The sequence below is a fragment of the Heterocephalus glaber genome, unplaced genomic scaffold (assembly GCF_053883595.1).
Source record: "Heterocephalus glaber isolate CG9 unplaced genomic scaffold, H.glaber_assembly_v1.0 deba00001481, whole genome shotgun sequence".
NCBI classification, from domain to species: Eukaryota; Metazoa; Chordata; class Mammalia; order Rodentia; family Bathyergidae; genus Heterocephalus; species Heterocephalus glaber.
In genome coordinates this window covers 3,760,306-3,776,484 of record NW_028258317.1, presented here as the reverse complement: position 1 = coordinate 3,776,484, position 16,179 = coordinate 3,760,306, and the positions used below count along the sequence as shown (strand labels likewise).

Here is a 16,179-nt window from a genome sequence, read left to right as displayed (position 1 = left end):
ATGCTAAGGTTGAGAAACCTTGTTCCACTCTTGGCTATGCTCCTGGTCCCCCTGACTTTCTTGCCTACAGCTACTTTTGGTGAACTACCTGTTGGGACCAGCACATTGAAGCCTCCTGCCCTCAAACTCATGCATCACCTTTATTGTAGATGGAATGTTTGTGTCCCCTTAAAATTCACTTGTTCAAGCCTAATCCTCAACCTGCTGGATACCAGCAGGAGGTGGGGTATTTGGGATTAATGCCTTATGAAGAAACCCCAGAGAATTTCCTGGTCCCTTCCATCTTTGTCTCTTTTATCAGCAATGAGAAACCAGCTATAAACTGAAAGCAGAACCTCAGCAGATGCAGAATCTGCTGGCACTTTGAGCTTGGACTTCCCAGGCTCCAAAACCATGAGAAATAAATTTCTGTTGTTTATTTTTATTATTGGGAGGCAGAGATAAGATTTATGGGTGAACTTGTTATGAAGATGGCACAATGGAAACCTTCAAGAGTGCAAGGCCCACCGCTTGTCCAGGGAACCATGATTTGGGATGTATTTCACCCCGCAGCCATCAGTGATGAGGTGCTTCTCAGTCACCATGTCTTCAAATTTGTCTGCACTGAATTTGGTGAAGCCCCGCTTCTCGGAGATGTGGATCTTCTGGCGGCCAGGGAATTTGAACCTGGCCCTGTGTAGGGCCTCAATCACATGTTCCTTGCTCTGCAGCTTGGTGCAGATGGACACCATGATTTGTCCAATGTGAACTCTTGCTACTGGGCCCTGAGGCTTCCCAAAGGCACCCTGCATGACTGTCTGGAGCCTAGACTGGGGACAGCACAAGGTCAGATACAGGGACATTCACTAGGAAGCAGTGTTTTTAAGGTCCCTTAGGGCAGCCCGTACAAGCAACAGGCTACGTACATTACCGAAGAGGAGCTGTTTGCAGCCTTTGAACACCGGACACCCATCAAAGGAGCCTAGTCAGCTTAATTGATGCAGTTTCCATTGTTTATAAGCTAACTAGTCTATGCTATTTTTGTTATAGCAATCTGGGTGGATTAATACACTGGCATCCTGGCTTCATGTGAGCATCCTCCTCCACCAGCGTTCTCTTCGATGCCTGTGACAGGTGGAAGCAGGTACAGTTGCTTTTCCTCTTCTGTCTCTCTCAGGACCCAAGGAGGGGCCCAGGTGGAGGACACTGAGCCCCAGTCTGAGTCAGTCATGCAAGGTCAGTGGTCTGTCTTCATTTAACACCCACCAGGACCCAGGAGAACCCTGCTGTCAGTGTTGGATAAGGACAGTCACCTTCTCTGGAACAACACAATGTAGCCAGGCTTTCTGGAGTGACACCAGGAAGACAAATACAAAAACAAGAAAACACTCAAAACAACCTTTCCAGTTTGCCTTTCTGGAAGAGCAGAGGGAGCATTGTTATTTTGTTGCTTCTTCTTTCTTCTGAAGGGCTTGACTGGGGGAAGAAGGACTTTTGCCAAAGGCTTCCCAGATGGTAGACAGAAGCTTGTTCTATGCTGTCACCCAGAGGGAGGGGGAGGGCTGAAGGAGGCCTCCTCAGTGCTCCTGGAGCTGTGTTTTCTGAGCCTTCTTCCTAGAGGTTTTTAATGAGCAGGAGTCTTGTTTTAATTTTCCCTGCCCTGGAGTCAATGCGATGAGCACTGGGCGTCTGAGAAAGGTTTGCTCTATGTCCTATAGTAATTTCATGTTACTAGGTCTAATTTCACCCTAGGTCTAAGGTGGCTTCTTGCCATTTGTACCTTGTCTGTAAACTCAGGAGCTGAGAAGTGGCCCGTGGAATGCATTTCACCCAAAAGCATATTTGCTGTACTCTCTCCAAAGCCTTAGTCCTGAGTCCATGATGTTTTCCCAGCCCTGGGAAAAGGACGAGGAAGTAAGGTTTCTGGGAAACCTTATTTTTTTCTTCATTCTTTTATTTAATAAATGTGGAAGCCTGACACATGTCAGGTTCCATGCTGTAAGTTCAGAGATGGTGAGAGACAGTCTCTAACCTTACAAAACATCTGTGTAAGCTGAGTAGTGTGGTGCATGGCTGTCATCCCAGCATTCTGGGGGGAGGCTGAGACAAGAAGACCTCAAGCTGGAGCGCAGGGAGTGTGGCCAAGGAGTGGTATGTAGTGAACAGTGATGATATAGGGAAGGGGGTGGGATGCCACAGATGGCTTCCCAGAGGAGATGTAGGAAGGGATATGAGGACCTTGTTTTCCTTGTTCCCTTGTTCCCTTGTTTCCCCTACTCCCCTACTTGATCATGAGTGCTTGAGAAACAGTTATGGTGTGATTGCATTCAGGCAGGTTTAATTAAAAATGTACACAGAAGATTTAAGATGTGTCATGTACATGTACCAAAGACCCACAATGAATATGAACATTATATACTGCAAACATGAATTACAAATAATAATGATATAATAATAATGAAAATAGAGAAAGAGGACCTAGAGATGGAGGGAGGGAGGAAGGTAGGTGGGGAGAGGAAGGGAATAAAAAGAATCAAGATATGTTAAATACATGTACCCACTCCCTACGTGTACTACAAACATGTACTAAGAAAATGTACATACTTATACATATTTGTAAACATACTGTTAAACTATACCATTTCTTGGGACCTACAGCAGAACAAAAACAATATTATTGTTATTGTTATATATATTTATTGTTATTCTGGGGATTGAACCCAGGGCCTTTTCACTGAGCTACATCCCAGCCTTTTTTAAACTCTTTTTTTTTTTTTTAAAGACATGATCTTGCTGAATCGCTATATGGCCGAGGCTGAGCTTAAACTTGTGATCATCCTGTCTCAGCCTCCCAAATGTGCTGGGATTACAAGTGTGCCACCGCACCCAGTTTACACAGATGTTTTATGGCAGCACTGTTTATACTGGCAAGAAAGAAGCTGAAAAATAAGAACATTTCCTAATCTCTAATCACACATTCATCTTACGGGATCTTTAAAAACTCTATATAAAAGAAAAAAAAAGAATGAGGGCAACTCTAAAAGGCAATACAAAGGATGTCTGTGAGCTGTTGTTGAGTGAGAAAAGTTACATAAACAAACAAATATGCAGCATGCTACTATTTTTTAAATAAAACTGATAAAAATCAGTTGTAAAAATGTAGGGTATATACAGATACACAGGCCTCCAGAGAGATCCGTGGAAGGATGCACACAGGTTTGTGCTGGGTATTTTCTGTTTGTCTCCCAGATCTACTTCCTCCCCTGTCCTCCCCTTTTCTCCCCTCCTCTCTCCTCGCCTACCCTCTCCTCCAAGCAGCACAGTGGCCTCTGGGCTGTTTCCAGGGTCCCCTTTGACTTCCAGCTGGTTTGGCCTGAAGGAAGGGCCAGCAGGAGATGAGAAGGGGGAAGGAACGTGAGTTCCAGGTATTTCCCAGCTTCTTTTCTGCCAGTGGTGGTGGCTGCAGGTAGGGGCCACCCCACTTATTGAAGGTCACTGGTCCTGGGAGGGACCTCCACAGGGCCACTCTTCCCCTTTCTAACCTGTCTTTGGCTCTTCAAGACTAGAGGCCTATTTGCTGTGGTGTCACCACCTTTTGCTAGTTTTTCCTCATCCTGTTCATACCTTGAGGATTGTCCTTTTATGAGAATCTCCTTGGGTGCTTGGTATGAATTTGCCCTCAATTTTCTGTGAGGACCCTGCCTGATATAATTGCTAAGGTGGAAGCAAGACAGTGGTAGAAGAGAGAAAAGAAAATGACAGGGAGCTTAGTAGAAAAAGAAAAAAAAACAACAATGCACCTATGAGTCAAATACAATTTTACATATATGCGTGGGCATCTGTGCAGTGGAGTTATGTAATAGAAAAGAAGAAGATTTAAAGACACACACACACACACACACACATTTTCCCAGTCTCCATCCTTTCTTCACAACAGTGATGTTAGAAGCAGCTTCACTCTCTGTGCTTACTCCTTTTTGCCTGTGTGCCTTCTGCTAGCCAAGCCCAGAAAAGGAAGTTCCCATGAGCCTTTCTTCCTTGCCCTCCCTCACTGAGCAGAGGGCAAGGGGCAAGGCCACTCTAAGTAAATGAGGGCCAGAGCAGGACAGGGAAGGCACAGTCCTGGAGATGATGGAGCCTCCTTGTATGCTCCAGACACAAGCTAGACTTCTTTATTCCATGTGGTCAGCACTCCTCTTTGCAGGTTTTATTCATGCTGCTCAGTCTCCTTTGTCCTTCAGAGAATCACCTTTGGATCTTTCTCCCCGGTGAAATTCCCCCCATACTGCCCACTCCTTTCTCCCCATTGCTTCCCGTTTCCACAAATCCATTGTCAGTATTTTCAACTGCAAGTCATTGCTGCTGCAGGCACTGAGATGGATGCTCTTTGAGAGCAGGTACTGGATCTAATCCCATCCCTAATTCTAGCTCTAGACCAGGGCCTAGAAGGCAGAAATTCCCACCGACTATGCATTGAATGGATGGGTGGATGGATGAATTGTTGATGATAGAGATTTCTCAGTGAAAGCAATCTCTAAACTGAACCAGTTTACCTCACCATCTTGTGTATGAAGACTTCTGAACTCAGAAAGGAGTTACTTTTCTGGAGGCTCAGGCTGGATCTGGAATCCCTAGTCCAAAGCCTGCTTTGAGAGCATGTATAACCTCTCATTCTCTGTGCACTCATTGCCTCAGCCTCTGGGTATTCTGGCTGGAGAGATATGCACCTCTCTTGCTATGCTGAGTTCTACACAGCTCTAACTTGGCTTGGGTTTGTGCTTTGGTGCCTGACAATCTGCACCAGAATGGCCACGTCACAGAGCCTACAGGGAGAGTCAGTGGGGGTGTATCTTCCTGGACTCTGATACGTTATGCTTTCCAGAAACCTAGAGTGAAGTTGACAGTTCTGTTTTATTTCAGGAGGGAGAGTGGCTATGCACTCTGCATGAATAACCAGAGAAGAAATGCTTACTCATCTTTTTCTGGCTTCCAGAAAATTTACATTCCTTCTGACCCAAGGCCTGTTGCAAACATCTCCCTACAGATATGATGATCCTGGTGATTTATGGGCGTAAACTGACTCTCATCCAAAAGGATTATGAGACACTCTGCGCCCCCAGAGTAAGTTTGTGCTGCAGATACACGTACACAGGCCCGCATTACCTCTCTCTTTCTCTCTCTCATTTGTGTCACAATCTCCTCTTCCAGGCTATAGATTTCCTGGGGCCAGTGATGCCAGGGTGGCATTTGGATTCATTTCAATTAGAAGAAAGACTTGTCCCCAGTGTTCTGTTCCCACGAATGAGTCATTCTGGGTGCTCCTATAGCAAGGTACTGCTTGGTGCTACAAATATGGAAAGGAGATTATAGTTCTCACTCCTCACTTCCAGCCAGTCCCTGACCCCTGCTCTGTCTTTCCCTTATGCCAGAACGATTATTCTAAAACACAGATCTTACTGTGTTTCTCTCTTTAACACATTTTCATAGGCCAACTCCCACTAGTGCTGTGATGAAATTTGAGATCTGGAACATGTCATTCAGATTCCTACCAACTACACCAGGCTCAGCTGTCTTACCCCATGTGCCAGAGTCAGAGGACACTGAGAGTCACTTCTCAACTCCTCCCCGAATGCCTCTTTGTCTTTCACATAGTTGCCTTTTTTCCTATCCTGTTCCATGTCCCTAGAATGCCATTCTTAGGTTTTTTCATCTAGGGATCTTTAAGAAATTGGGTAAACCCTGTCAAGTGATTTATTTATTTATTTACTTAAATTCTTTTATTGGTACATTTTAGATATACAGTACATTTACATTTATCATTGGGTGCTTGTACCTGTACATGATGTATCTTGGTTCTTATCAAATGATTTATTTTTTAAAAAATGGCTCTCTTGGTGTTTTCCATTTGTTGATTGTGTATTACATTTATTTGCCAGTAACTAAAAATCATGATTTTACATAAAAATTTAGTCTCAGTCCTTCTTGAGAAATTAGTATACTAGGAAACTCTTCCCATGTTTTTGGAAAGTAACAATTGGTGAGAACTGGGTAGTAACTGTACTGTGGAAGTGAGTACAGCCACATTGGTTTACCTTCATCTCTACCCAATCTACATAAAGACTTTATAGTTTGTGATCCCTGTGTACTGCAGGCTTCACAGCTAGTCCCACCATCACCTTTTCTGAGGAGCCTTTTCAGGCTCTACCAATTAGAATATTGTCTCCTTCCTTTGTGCTCTCATACCACCAAGCATATACTGCATCTTGGTACTTTTTATGTTGTATTGCACATACATTATTCAGTCATCCTTCATGGAGCACATGGAATACTGGTGGATTGTCTCTGAGCTCATTGACAAGAATATGATAGTGAAGAGGAGCAGAGTTGCCCCCAGCACAGAGGAGGTGAACATTCCAGACTGCTGTACCACTGCCCCCAGTGCCAAGGAGGTGAGCAGTGTAGGTGCCTACAGTACCCCCTTCCCCGTTGAAATTAGAAGACACATAAACAAATCTCAAAACCAGACTTCTAGATTACCTGAAGGAACTCCAAAGGGAAATGAGATGGAACAATCTGATACTCAAGCACCTGGACTTTCTGAAATAGCAACCAAAGAGGATCTGGAAAAAATGAAATCACAGCAGAGATAGTGCCAGTAGTGCAAGACATGATTAATAAATCTAGAGAGGATACAGATAAAAAAATAGAGGAGCTGGTTAACATGATAGAATCCCAACATAGGAAACAAATGGAATCCATAAAGTAGATGCAAACAGATTTCCAGGAGATTAAAAACTCCACTGAAAGTTTACGCAGCAGAATGAGCCAATGTGAGGATGGAATTTCAGATATAGAAGATAAGATTGCAATTAGTGACTAGGAAAAGAAAACCTTCTTTAAAATAGTAAGGGACCATAAGAAATCAATTCAGCAGCTGCTAGATAATGCAAAGAAGAATAACATAAGACGGATTGGAGTCAATGAAGAAACAGGAGAGAGTGCAGACAACATAAAAAACTGTTCACAGAAGTGATGGCAGAAAACTTCCCAAGCAGTGGAAAAGAACTTGATATACAGATAAGTGAGACATATAGAACTCTAACCAACCTTGATCAAAAAATATCTACACATAGGCATACAATAGTTAAGGTTCCAGAAACCCAACAGAAGTACACATTCTACAAGCAGTTAGAGAAAAGAAACAAATCACATACAAAGAAAAGTTCATCAGAATCACAACAGACTTCTCAATGCAAACCCTCAAGGCTAGAAGAACTTGGAGTGACATATTTCAAGCTCTAAAAGAAAACAGCCTTCAACCCAGATTGGTGTACCCTGCAAAACTATCTTTCAAAACTGACGGAGAAATAAGATACTTTCATGACAAAGAGCACCTTTGGAACTTCAGGAATACCAAATGAGCACTCCAAAAAATTTTAGACAATATCCTAGGAAAAGACAATGAGGATCACAGCCCTAGGAAGCCCAGCAGAATGAATCCATCCCGCATGACAAGAAATTAAATGCAAGGGAGAGAATTCAACAACAAAAAAAGTCATGATGATGATAAGTCAATATGTATCAGTTATAACCATCAATGTTAATGGTCTCAATTCACCAATCAAAAGAAATAGACTGGCAGAATGGGTCAAGAAGCAAGATCCAACAAAGTGCTGCATAAAAGAAACATACTTCATTCAAAAAGAAACTCATAGATTGAAAGTTAAAGGGTGGGAAACAATACTCCATGTGACAGGAACCTGAAAAAAAGCAGGAGCAGCTATCCTGTTTGCACGTCAAGTGGATTTCAAACCAACACTGATTAAGAGAGACAAAGAAGGACAGTACATCTGTGTAAAGGGAATAATCCAAGAGGAAGAGATGTCAATCATAAATATATATGCACCAAACACTAGTGCGCCCAACTATATGAAACAAATACTAATGGACATGGAAAATTGAATAAGTACTAATACGATAGTAGTGGGGTATCTTAATACCCCAGTGTCACAAATAGATAGATCAACTAGACAAAAAATAAACAATGAAATACTAGATCTCAATCAAACTCTTGAACAAATGAACTTAACAGATGTTTACAGAGTCTTCCACCCCACAAAATCAGAATACACATTCTTTTCAGCTGCACATGGGTCATTCTCCAAAATAGACCACATACTCACTCATAGAATATGTTTAAGTAAGTGCAAAGGAATTGAAGTTATCCCCTCTATATTATCAGACCATAGTGTGATGAAATTGGAGATCCATAGCAAAAGAAACTCAAAAAATTTCATAAACATGTGGAAATTGAACAACACACTTCTGAATAACCAATGGGTCACTGAGGAAATTAAAGAAGAAATCAGACAGTTCCTTCAATTAAATGACAATGATAATACAACATATTGGAATTGATGGGATACAATGAAAGCATTCTTACGAGGGAGATTCATAGCAGTGAATACTCGTATTAGGAAAACAGAGAGAACCCAAATAGACAACCCGATGGTGGACCTCAAGCTTCTAGAAAAAAAAAGGTGGACAAACCCAAAGCTCATACAATGGAGGAAATTATAAAGATCAGAGGAGAAATCAATGCAATGGAAACTAAGAGAATGATACAAAAACTCAATGAAGCCAAGAGTTGTTTCTATGAAAGAATAAACAAAATTGACAAACCCTTAGCCAAACTTATCAGAAAAAGGAAGAGAAAGGCCCAAATCCATGCAATTAGAAATGAAAAGGGTGAAATTAAAACAGACCCAGAAGATATCCAGAGGATCATCAATACCTACTTCAGCAACCTATATACACCACTAAGATGGAAAACATAGAAGAAATAGACAGATTCCTGCATAAGTATGAATTCCCAAAGTTGAACGAAGAAGACCTAAAAAAATTCTAAACCACCCAATATCAATCAGTGAAATTGAAAACGTAATTAAAAACTTACCAACTAAGAAAACCCCAGGTCCCGATGGCTTCACTGTTGAATTCTACAAGACATTTAGACAGGAACTACTGCCACTACTCTTTAAACTCTTCAACGAAATTGAAAGGGAAGCAATACTCCCAAATTCACTCCTGAAAGCAAGCATCACCTTGATCCCCAAAGCAGAGAAAGACTCAACCATGAAAGAGAACTATAGGCCAATCTCACTAATGAACATAGATGCAAAAATCCCTAATAAGATACTGGCAAATAGAATGCAGAAGATCACCAAGAAGATCATACACCCTGACCAAGTGGATTCATCCCAAGGTCGCAGGGATGGTTCAACATATGCAAATCAATAAAGATAAGGCACTATATCAATAGAGCCAAGGACAAAAACCATATGATCATCTCAATAGATGCAGAAAAAGCATTTGACAAAATCCAACATGCATTTATGATAAAAACCCTGCAAAAAATTGGAATAGATGGTTTCTACTGCAATCTCTTAAAAGGCATCTATGAAAAACCAACAGCGAATATCATACTAAATGGTCAAAAACTGAAATCCTTCACACTAAAATCAGGAACAAGACAAGGATGTCCGCTATCACCACTCCTGTTCCATATAGTTTTAGAAACATTAGCCACAACAATTAGACAAGAGAAAAAAATAAAAGGAATAAAGATAGGAATTGAAGAAGTCAAATTGTCATTATTTGCAGATGACATAATATTCTATACAGAAGACCCCAAGAACCCCACCAAAAGTCTTCTAGACTTAATAACCAAATTTGTTAAATTAGCTGGATACAAGGTCAACACCAAAATCGATAGCTTCCTCTACATGAAAAACAGACTCACTGAGAGAGAAACAGAGCAAACAATTCCTTTCACAATAGCATCCAAAAAACTGAAATACCTAGGAATCGACCTAACAAAAGAAATCAAAGACCTCTTCTCTGAAAACTATAGCACTCTGAAAAGAGAGATTGAAGATGATATCAGGAAATGGAAAGACATGCCTTGCTCCTGGATAGGAAGAATCTGCATAGTGAAAGTGGCCATACTTCCATACTACTATATAGATTCAATGCAATTCCAATTGAAATCCCAGCAGCATGCTTCATGGACCTTGAGAACACAATTTAAATTCATTTGGAACAAGAAGAGACCTAGAAGAGCAAAAGCAATTCTAGGCAACAGAGACATGGCAGGGGGTATCACAATCCCCAACTTCAAACTATGCTACAAAGCTACTGTGATAAAAACAGCATGGTACTGGCAAAGAAACAGACCTGAGGACCAGTGGAATAGTTTAGAAGATCTGGAAACAACTCCAGACACATTCAGCCACTTCATCTTTGATAAAGGAGCCAGATACTCTCACTGGAGGAATGATAGCCTCTTTAATAAATGATGCTGGAAAAATTGGGTTTCAACTTGCCAAAGATTAAAACTAGACCCATATCTCTCACCATGCACTAAACTAAAATCCAAATGGATTAAAGATCTAAATATTAAAACAGAAATGCTGAACCGGCTGGAACAGAGGTTAGGTAGAACTCTTGAACACATTGGTGTAGGGAAGGATTTTTATGAACAAGACCTCAGTTTCCTGTGAACTAGCACAAACAATCAACAAGTGGGATCTCTTCTTATTAAAAAGCTTCTCCACAGCAAGAGAAACCACCAACCATGTGAAGAGACAGCCCACAATCTGGGAAAAAATTTTCACCTGCTGTTCCTCAGATAAAGGTCTACTTTCTAGAATCTATAAAGAACTTAAAAAAGATCAGACCTCCCAAATTTAAACACCCAATCCAAAAATGGGGACCTGAAATGAACAGACATTTCTCAGACAAAGAAGTAGAAATAGCAAATAAATATATGAAAAAATGTTCAACATCACTGGTCATTTGAGAGATGCAAATGAAAACAACGCTGAAATTCCACCTCACCCCACAAAGAATGGCTGCTATCATGAAATCAACCAATAACAAATGCTGGCGGGGCTGTGGGGAAAGAGGAACCCTGCTCCACTGCTGGTGAGAGTGTAGACTGGGGCAACCACTGTGAAAATCAGTATGGAGATAACCCAGAGAACTAAAACTGGAAGTCCCATTTAACCCAGCTATCCCCCTGCTGGGGATCTTCCCCAAAGAATTAAAAGAATCACACCACAGTGATATATGTATACCCATGTTCATAGAAGCAGAATTTGTAATAGTTGAAACTTGGAAGCAGCCCGATTGTCCATCATCTGGTGACTGAATAAAGAAAATGTGGTTTTTTAATAAAATGGAGTACTACTCAGCCATAAAAAATGAGAAATTAGAGACATTTATAGCTAAATGGATGCACATTCAGGCGATATTCTTAAGTGAAATAAATAGGACACACGTGTGTAAATGCCAAATAATTTCTCTAGTGTGAGAAACTGAAAGTGCAAATCAGGACTAAAAGATATAATAGATAATGTGAAATAGGAAGAAAAGAGGCAAAGTGGAAGGAAGTGGGAGGGGTAGGGGAAAGGAAAGAAGGGAATGGAATAAATATGAGAAAATGGAAACAAAGTCTTTGTAAATAGGGAGGGATGGAGGTGTTGAAGGGAGGGCAGGTTAATGGGGAAAAAATAAGAACCAAGAGAGATTATATAATGATGCAAATTTCCAATGATGAATGTCATTATATTTTATAGCTAAAATGTACCAATAAAATTAATTTATAAAAGAATATAAAAGTGAAGTCTGTTTTGGCCTCAAGAAAACTAGACTAGGGAAGAAACTAGCAGACGAACACCAACCAAATATATAACACAGGTGATTCCATAATATAACATGCTTACAGCATTATGGAGAAACAGATGGGAATGCTTCAATTCTTGAGTCTCATTCTTGAATGAATTTTAACTTCGAGAAAGTACTCTGTATTAGTGTCCTATTACTGCAGTAACAAATGATCACAGACTTAGTAGCTTAAAACAAAAAAAATCATCTCATAGGTCTGTAGCTCAGAAGCTGAACTTGGTTGGATCTTATGAAGGATAGATCAAGGTATTGTCAGGGTGCATCCTTTCTGAATGTTCTAGGAGAGAATGGTTTTCTTGCCTTTTCCTGCACCGAGAAGGTATTGTATAGCTCCTGGTCTCATTTCTCCATCTTTATAGCTAGCAACATTGGGCTTTTCATGTTGCCCTCTCTTTGTCTCCCTTGACTCCCTCTTTTATTTTTAAAAATCTTTGTTATTACATAGAACTTCTCAGATCACCTAGAATAATTTCCCGTCTCAGAGTTCGCTGACTAACAATCTCAATTTCAGCTGTAACCCAATGCCTCTTTGCTATGCAATATAACTTAATTACAATTTCTGGAGCATCTTCTGAACATGGGCATCTTGGGGGCAGGGTGTTTTTTTACCTCATTATACAGCTTCTGTATTGGGTTGGATGGGCTATAACCTGCTGTGGTAACAACAACAACAACAACAACACCCCAATCCCATTAGCCTAACAAACCAAAGGTTTGTACCTTGGATATACAGAAGAGTATTGTGGGTCTAGATGACTCTCCAGAGCAGCTCTCTTCTTTGCAATGTCTCAGGGATCCAGGTTGCCTCTACCTTGTGATTCTGCTACTGTTTTAAAATATGGCTTCTGGGTCGTTGCAGTAAGGGAATATTCAGTGCTTTCACTTGCCCAGAGCTAATTACATAGGCTCAGCTTAATTGCAAAGGGTGCTGGGAAGTGCAGTCTTCATACATGCCCAGAAATAGAAAAATGAAATAGGTTTGATAATCACATAGCATCATTTCTGCCACAGCTTCTCAGAGGAAAGGATAACCAAACTGAAACTTAAAGGGTAGTTGGGAAGAGGTGATGAGGTAGGGAAGGGTTTTAGGTAACATGAGGGAAGACATGAAGTTACAAAATACCACAATTTATTCAGGAACCTACATGCTGTTAGATAAGCTAGAGTTGAAACGTTAAGGAGGGAGTGTTGACAAAGGAGATGGAGGACGTGAAAAGAGGTGAGCATGGGAGAGCTTGTCTGATATGTTAAAAGAATGAAATTGCATTCTGAAGTTGGTGAGAGTCATTATTACATGGTCATATCTATAGAACATAGATCAATGAGAGCTGGGACGTGTGTGTGTGTGTGTGTGTGTGTGTGTGTGTGTGTGTGTGTTTCTCCACTATAGTTTTCTGGTACTTAGAAAAAATATGTGTCACGTAGAATGCTCATAAAGTATCAAGAGGCTTGTATTATTCTACGTATCATATAAATAATGAGATTGAAGTAGAAAGAGGGTAGAGGCTGTAGTCTCATTTGGACAATTGTTGTGTTGATTTAGGGAAAAGATGATGAGTACTACAACCATGGTGGAGACAGATAAAAGGCTGACTAGATGGTTGCTAGGACCAGAGTTCTCAATTGGTCAAAGGCAAACCTGCCTTCGGTTTCTTTACAGTGTCTCTTTTAATCCAACCCTGCTCCTTTCCACCTGAAGGAGAGTGAATACAGTCATCAGCACCTTTAAACATAGAGGGTGGTGCCTACCTTCATTTACCAACTAGAAAATAGAGTTATCTGCTGGGCACTGTGACAAAATGACATTGTGATTCTTGGTTCTCTAAAGCGGAAGAGGGAACACAATTCCTCCCGAGAACTCTTTGGTTTGGCAATAGGGATTGTTTGAGCTGTGATAAAGGCTAATATTTATCTAGCCAGCTTCCCAAATTTGACTTGCTACTTGGAATCTGCTCAGTGGTAATCAAGGTTAGTTATCTGACTGCACTGTTTGTTATCACAGCCAAGAACCCAGGCTGGTATCAAATACCAATAGGTCATCCTTCTAGGACTGGCTTGTTGAATCATGTAGTAGGGGGATTTCCAGTTTAATTCATTCTAGTTTGTATAAAGATAATGCACAAAATAATGAAATCCAGGTGTTGGTTGAGGGTTCAATGATGAGGGAATGGTCCCAAGACATGCCAAATCCTTCAGAGAGGATTAGTGACTTACCTTGGTCACTTGGTTGGTTAGTTGAAAAGTCATAGCTATAGTTGTTATGACTAGAGTTACCATTTATGGAGTAATGACTAGGGCAAGGCAATGAGCACTTTGCATGTATCATTTCAGTTCTCACAATCCTATGCATTAGTGAATCTGATTCTGAATCTGTCTAAGATAGACAAGGCTCAGAAAAAATGAAATAACTATTCCACACTCACACATGTAAGAAACATGAAGAGAAATTATCATTTATTTTTATTTATTAGAATGCCTTTCACTGCAAATGATAGATGATCTACTTTTAAATAGCTTAGTTTACTAAGAAAATATGTTGCTGATGTAATTATACATAGCTTCAGGAAGGCTGGCTTCGAGTTTTGAGTCAATGGTTGAGGTGATTAGACTAGACTCTGGATTCTCTCTCTTCTATCTCAACCTTTTTACTAGCTCCCTTCCAAGACTTTTTCATTATGATTGCTGCCAGCAACTTGTGGAGCTTTAGACTCTGGGATTTCAACTCTGCTTTGCCTATGGCTCATTGGTTCCAGGCGTCTTGATTTATTTTTGTGCCTACAGCTGAGCCAGTCACTGAACCAGGGGGCTGAAACACACAGGTTCATTCAAGTAAATCCATGTACACTCCTGGGAATGAGGGTGAGATTCAGAACTGATTCCGTCTATACCCATGCAATTTACTATACATTCACCAGACATTACTATTCAGCCATCTTCATTAACGTAACTTTACCCTTCTGCTATCTTCATCAATGTGGTGTTATTCTTTCAGGAAATTCTTGCCCAGGAAGATAAAAATTGCCGAGTACTTCATGTTCATTTCAGGAATTTCCTCCCTGGAGCCCACTCAGATAAGCATCAAACATGGAATTTTCAGCAAATAACATCAAATGACTGTCTACCTCCAGGACTCTTTGAAATCCTGCCTTGAAATCCTTGATTGTGTACTAATCTTAACTGTGATGTCATGAACTTTATCCGATCCTGCTTAAACCTCTTTCCATTGAAAGCTCATCTTAGACCAGACTCTAAAATCTTTTTTTCTTTTTTTATTAGTATATGTTTGCAATAAATAATAAATACATTCATCATGGGGAATTGGTACATACACCTGCCTACCTATCTCATGTTGACCCTTTTAACTTCCCCTTCCCCTTCCCCTCCCTCCTGTCTTCCCCATCCTCAGATCCCCTTCCTATCTCCACAAAATCTATCTCCTTATCTTTTATCATCTATTTTTTATTTTGCATTTTAAATTATTTATAGTTTAAATTTCTCATACAAAAGAAATCATGTGATATTTCACCTTTTTTTGCCTGATTTATTTCACTTAGCATTATGGTCTCAAGGTGCATCCATTTCTTACATAACTCAAATTTATCCTTCTTTTTAGTTTCATTCTCTTCATCCATTTATTTGATGATGGACATGTAGGCTAGTTCCAACATTTGGCTATTATGAGTTATGCTTCTATAAACATGAGTGTGCATGTATCACTGTACTATGATATCTTTAACTCTTTCAAGAAGGTACTCAAAAGTATAATTCCGTCAAGTGGAACCTAGTTTTCTGAGGAATTTTCACACTGATTTCCACAGTGGTTGCAATAGTTTACATTCCCACCAAGAATGTAGATGAGTCCTTTCTTTTTTTTCTCATAGCCTTGCTAGCATTTTTTTTTTTGAGTTCTTGATGATAATCATTCTTTCTATAGTAAGATGAAATCTCAGTATTATTTTAAGTGGCAATTTTCTAATGGCCACAGATGCCAAACATTTCTTCATGTACCCACTGACCATTTGTACTCTCTTTTTGTAGAAGTTTCTATTCATTTTGATTGAACATTTTTTGATTGGGTCTTTTACTTGGGGGGGTGTCTAATTTTTTGGACCTTTTTATATGTTCTAGATACTAGTCCTTTCTCTGAGGAGTAGGTGGCAAAATTTTTTCCAACTCTGTAGGTTGTGTCTTCACTCTGTTTCTTGTTTCTTTCACTGTGCAGAAACTTTTTAATTTTTTATAGTCCCATTTGTTGATCATTGGTGTTACTTCTTGTGCAATTGGAATTCTACTCAGAAAGTACTTGCCTATGACTATGTCTTTAAGAGTTTTATCTATTTTATCTTCAGTAAACTCAGTGTTTCTGTTTTAATATTTAGTTCTTTGATCCAATTTAATTTGATTTTAGTACAGAGTGAGGGATATGTGTCTAGAGTCTTTCTTTTGCATGTG

At 40.1% G+C, this 16,179-nt stretch overlaps 1 protein-coding gene and 1 non-coding gene across 2 annotated transcripts; both read right to left on the bottom strand.

Annotated features, from left to right (window-relative positions):
• Positions 1-488: 488 nt before the first annotated feature.
• LOC147825795 (large ribosomal subunit protein uL16-like) lies at positions 489-791 on the bottom strand. Its single transcript, XM_087183532.1, has one exon. The coding sequence runs from the start codon at positions 789-791 to the stop codon at positions 489-491; it is 303 nt and encodes a 100-aa protein (XP_087039658.1).
• Positions 792-853: 62 nt separating this feature from the next.
• On the bottom strand, positions 854-983 carry LOC147825794 (small nucleolar RNA SNORA70). The gene has a single exon (XR_015440165.1). It is a non-coding gene; the product is annotated as a small nucleolar RNA SNORA70 (small nucleolar RNA).
• Between the last annotated feature and the right edge of the window lie 15,196 nt (positions 984-16,179).

What these genes read in the sequence shown, in the direction of transcription:
- LOC147825795 (XM_087183532.1), bottom strand. Translation starts at nt 791, where the DNA reads ATGCAGGGTGCCTTTGGGAAGCCTCAGGGCCCAGTAGCAAGAGTTCAC.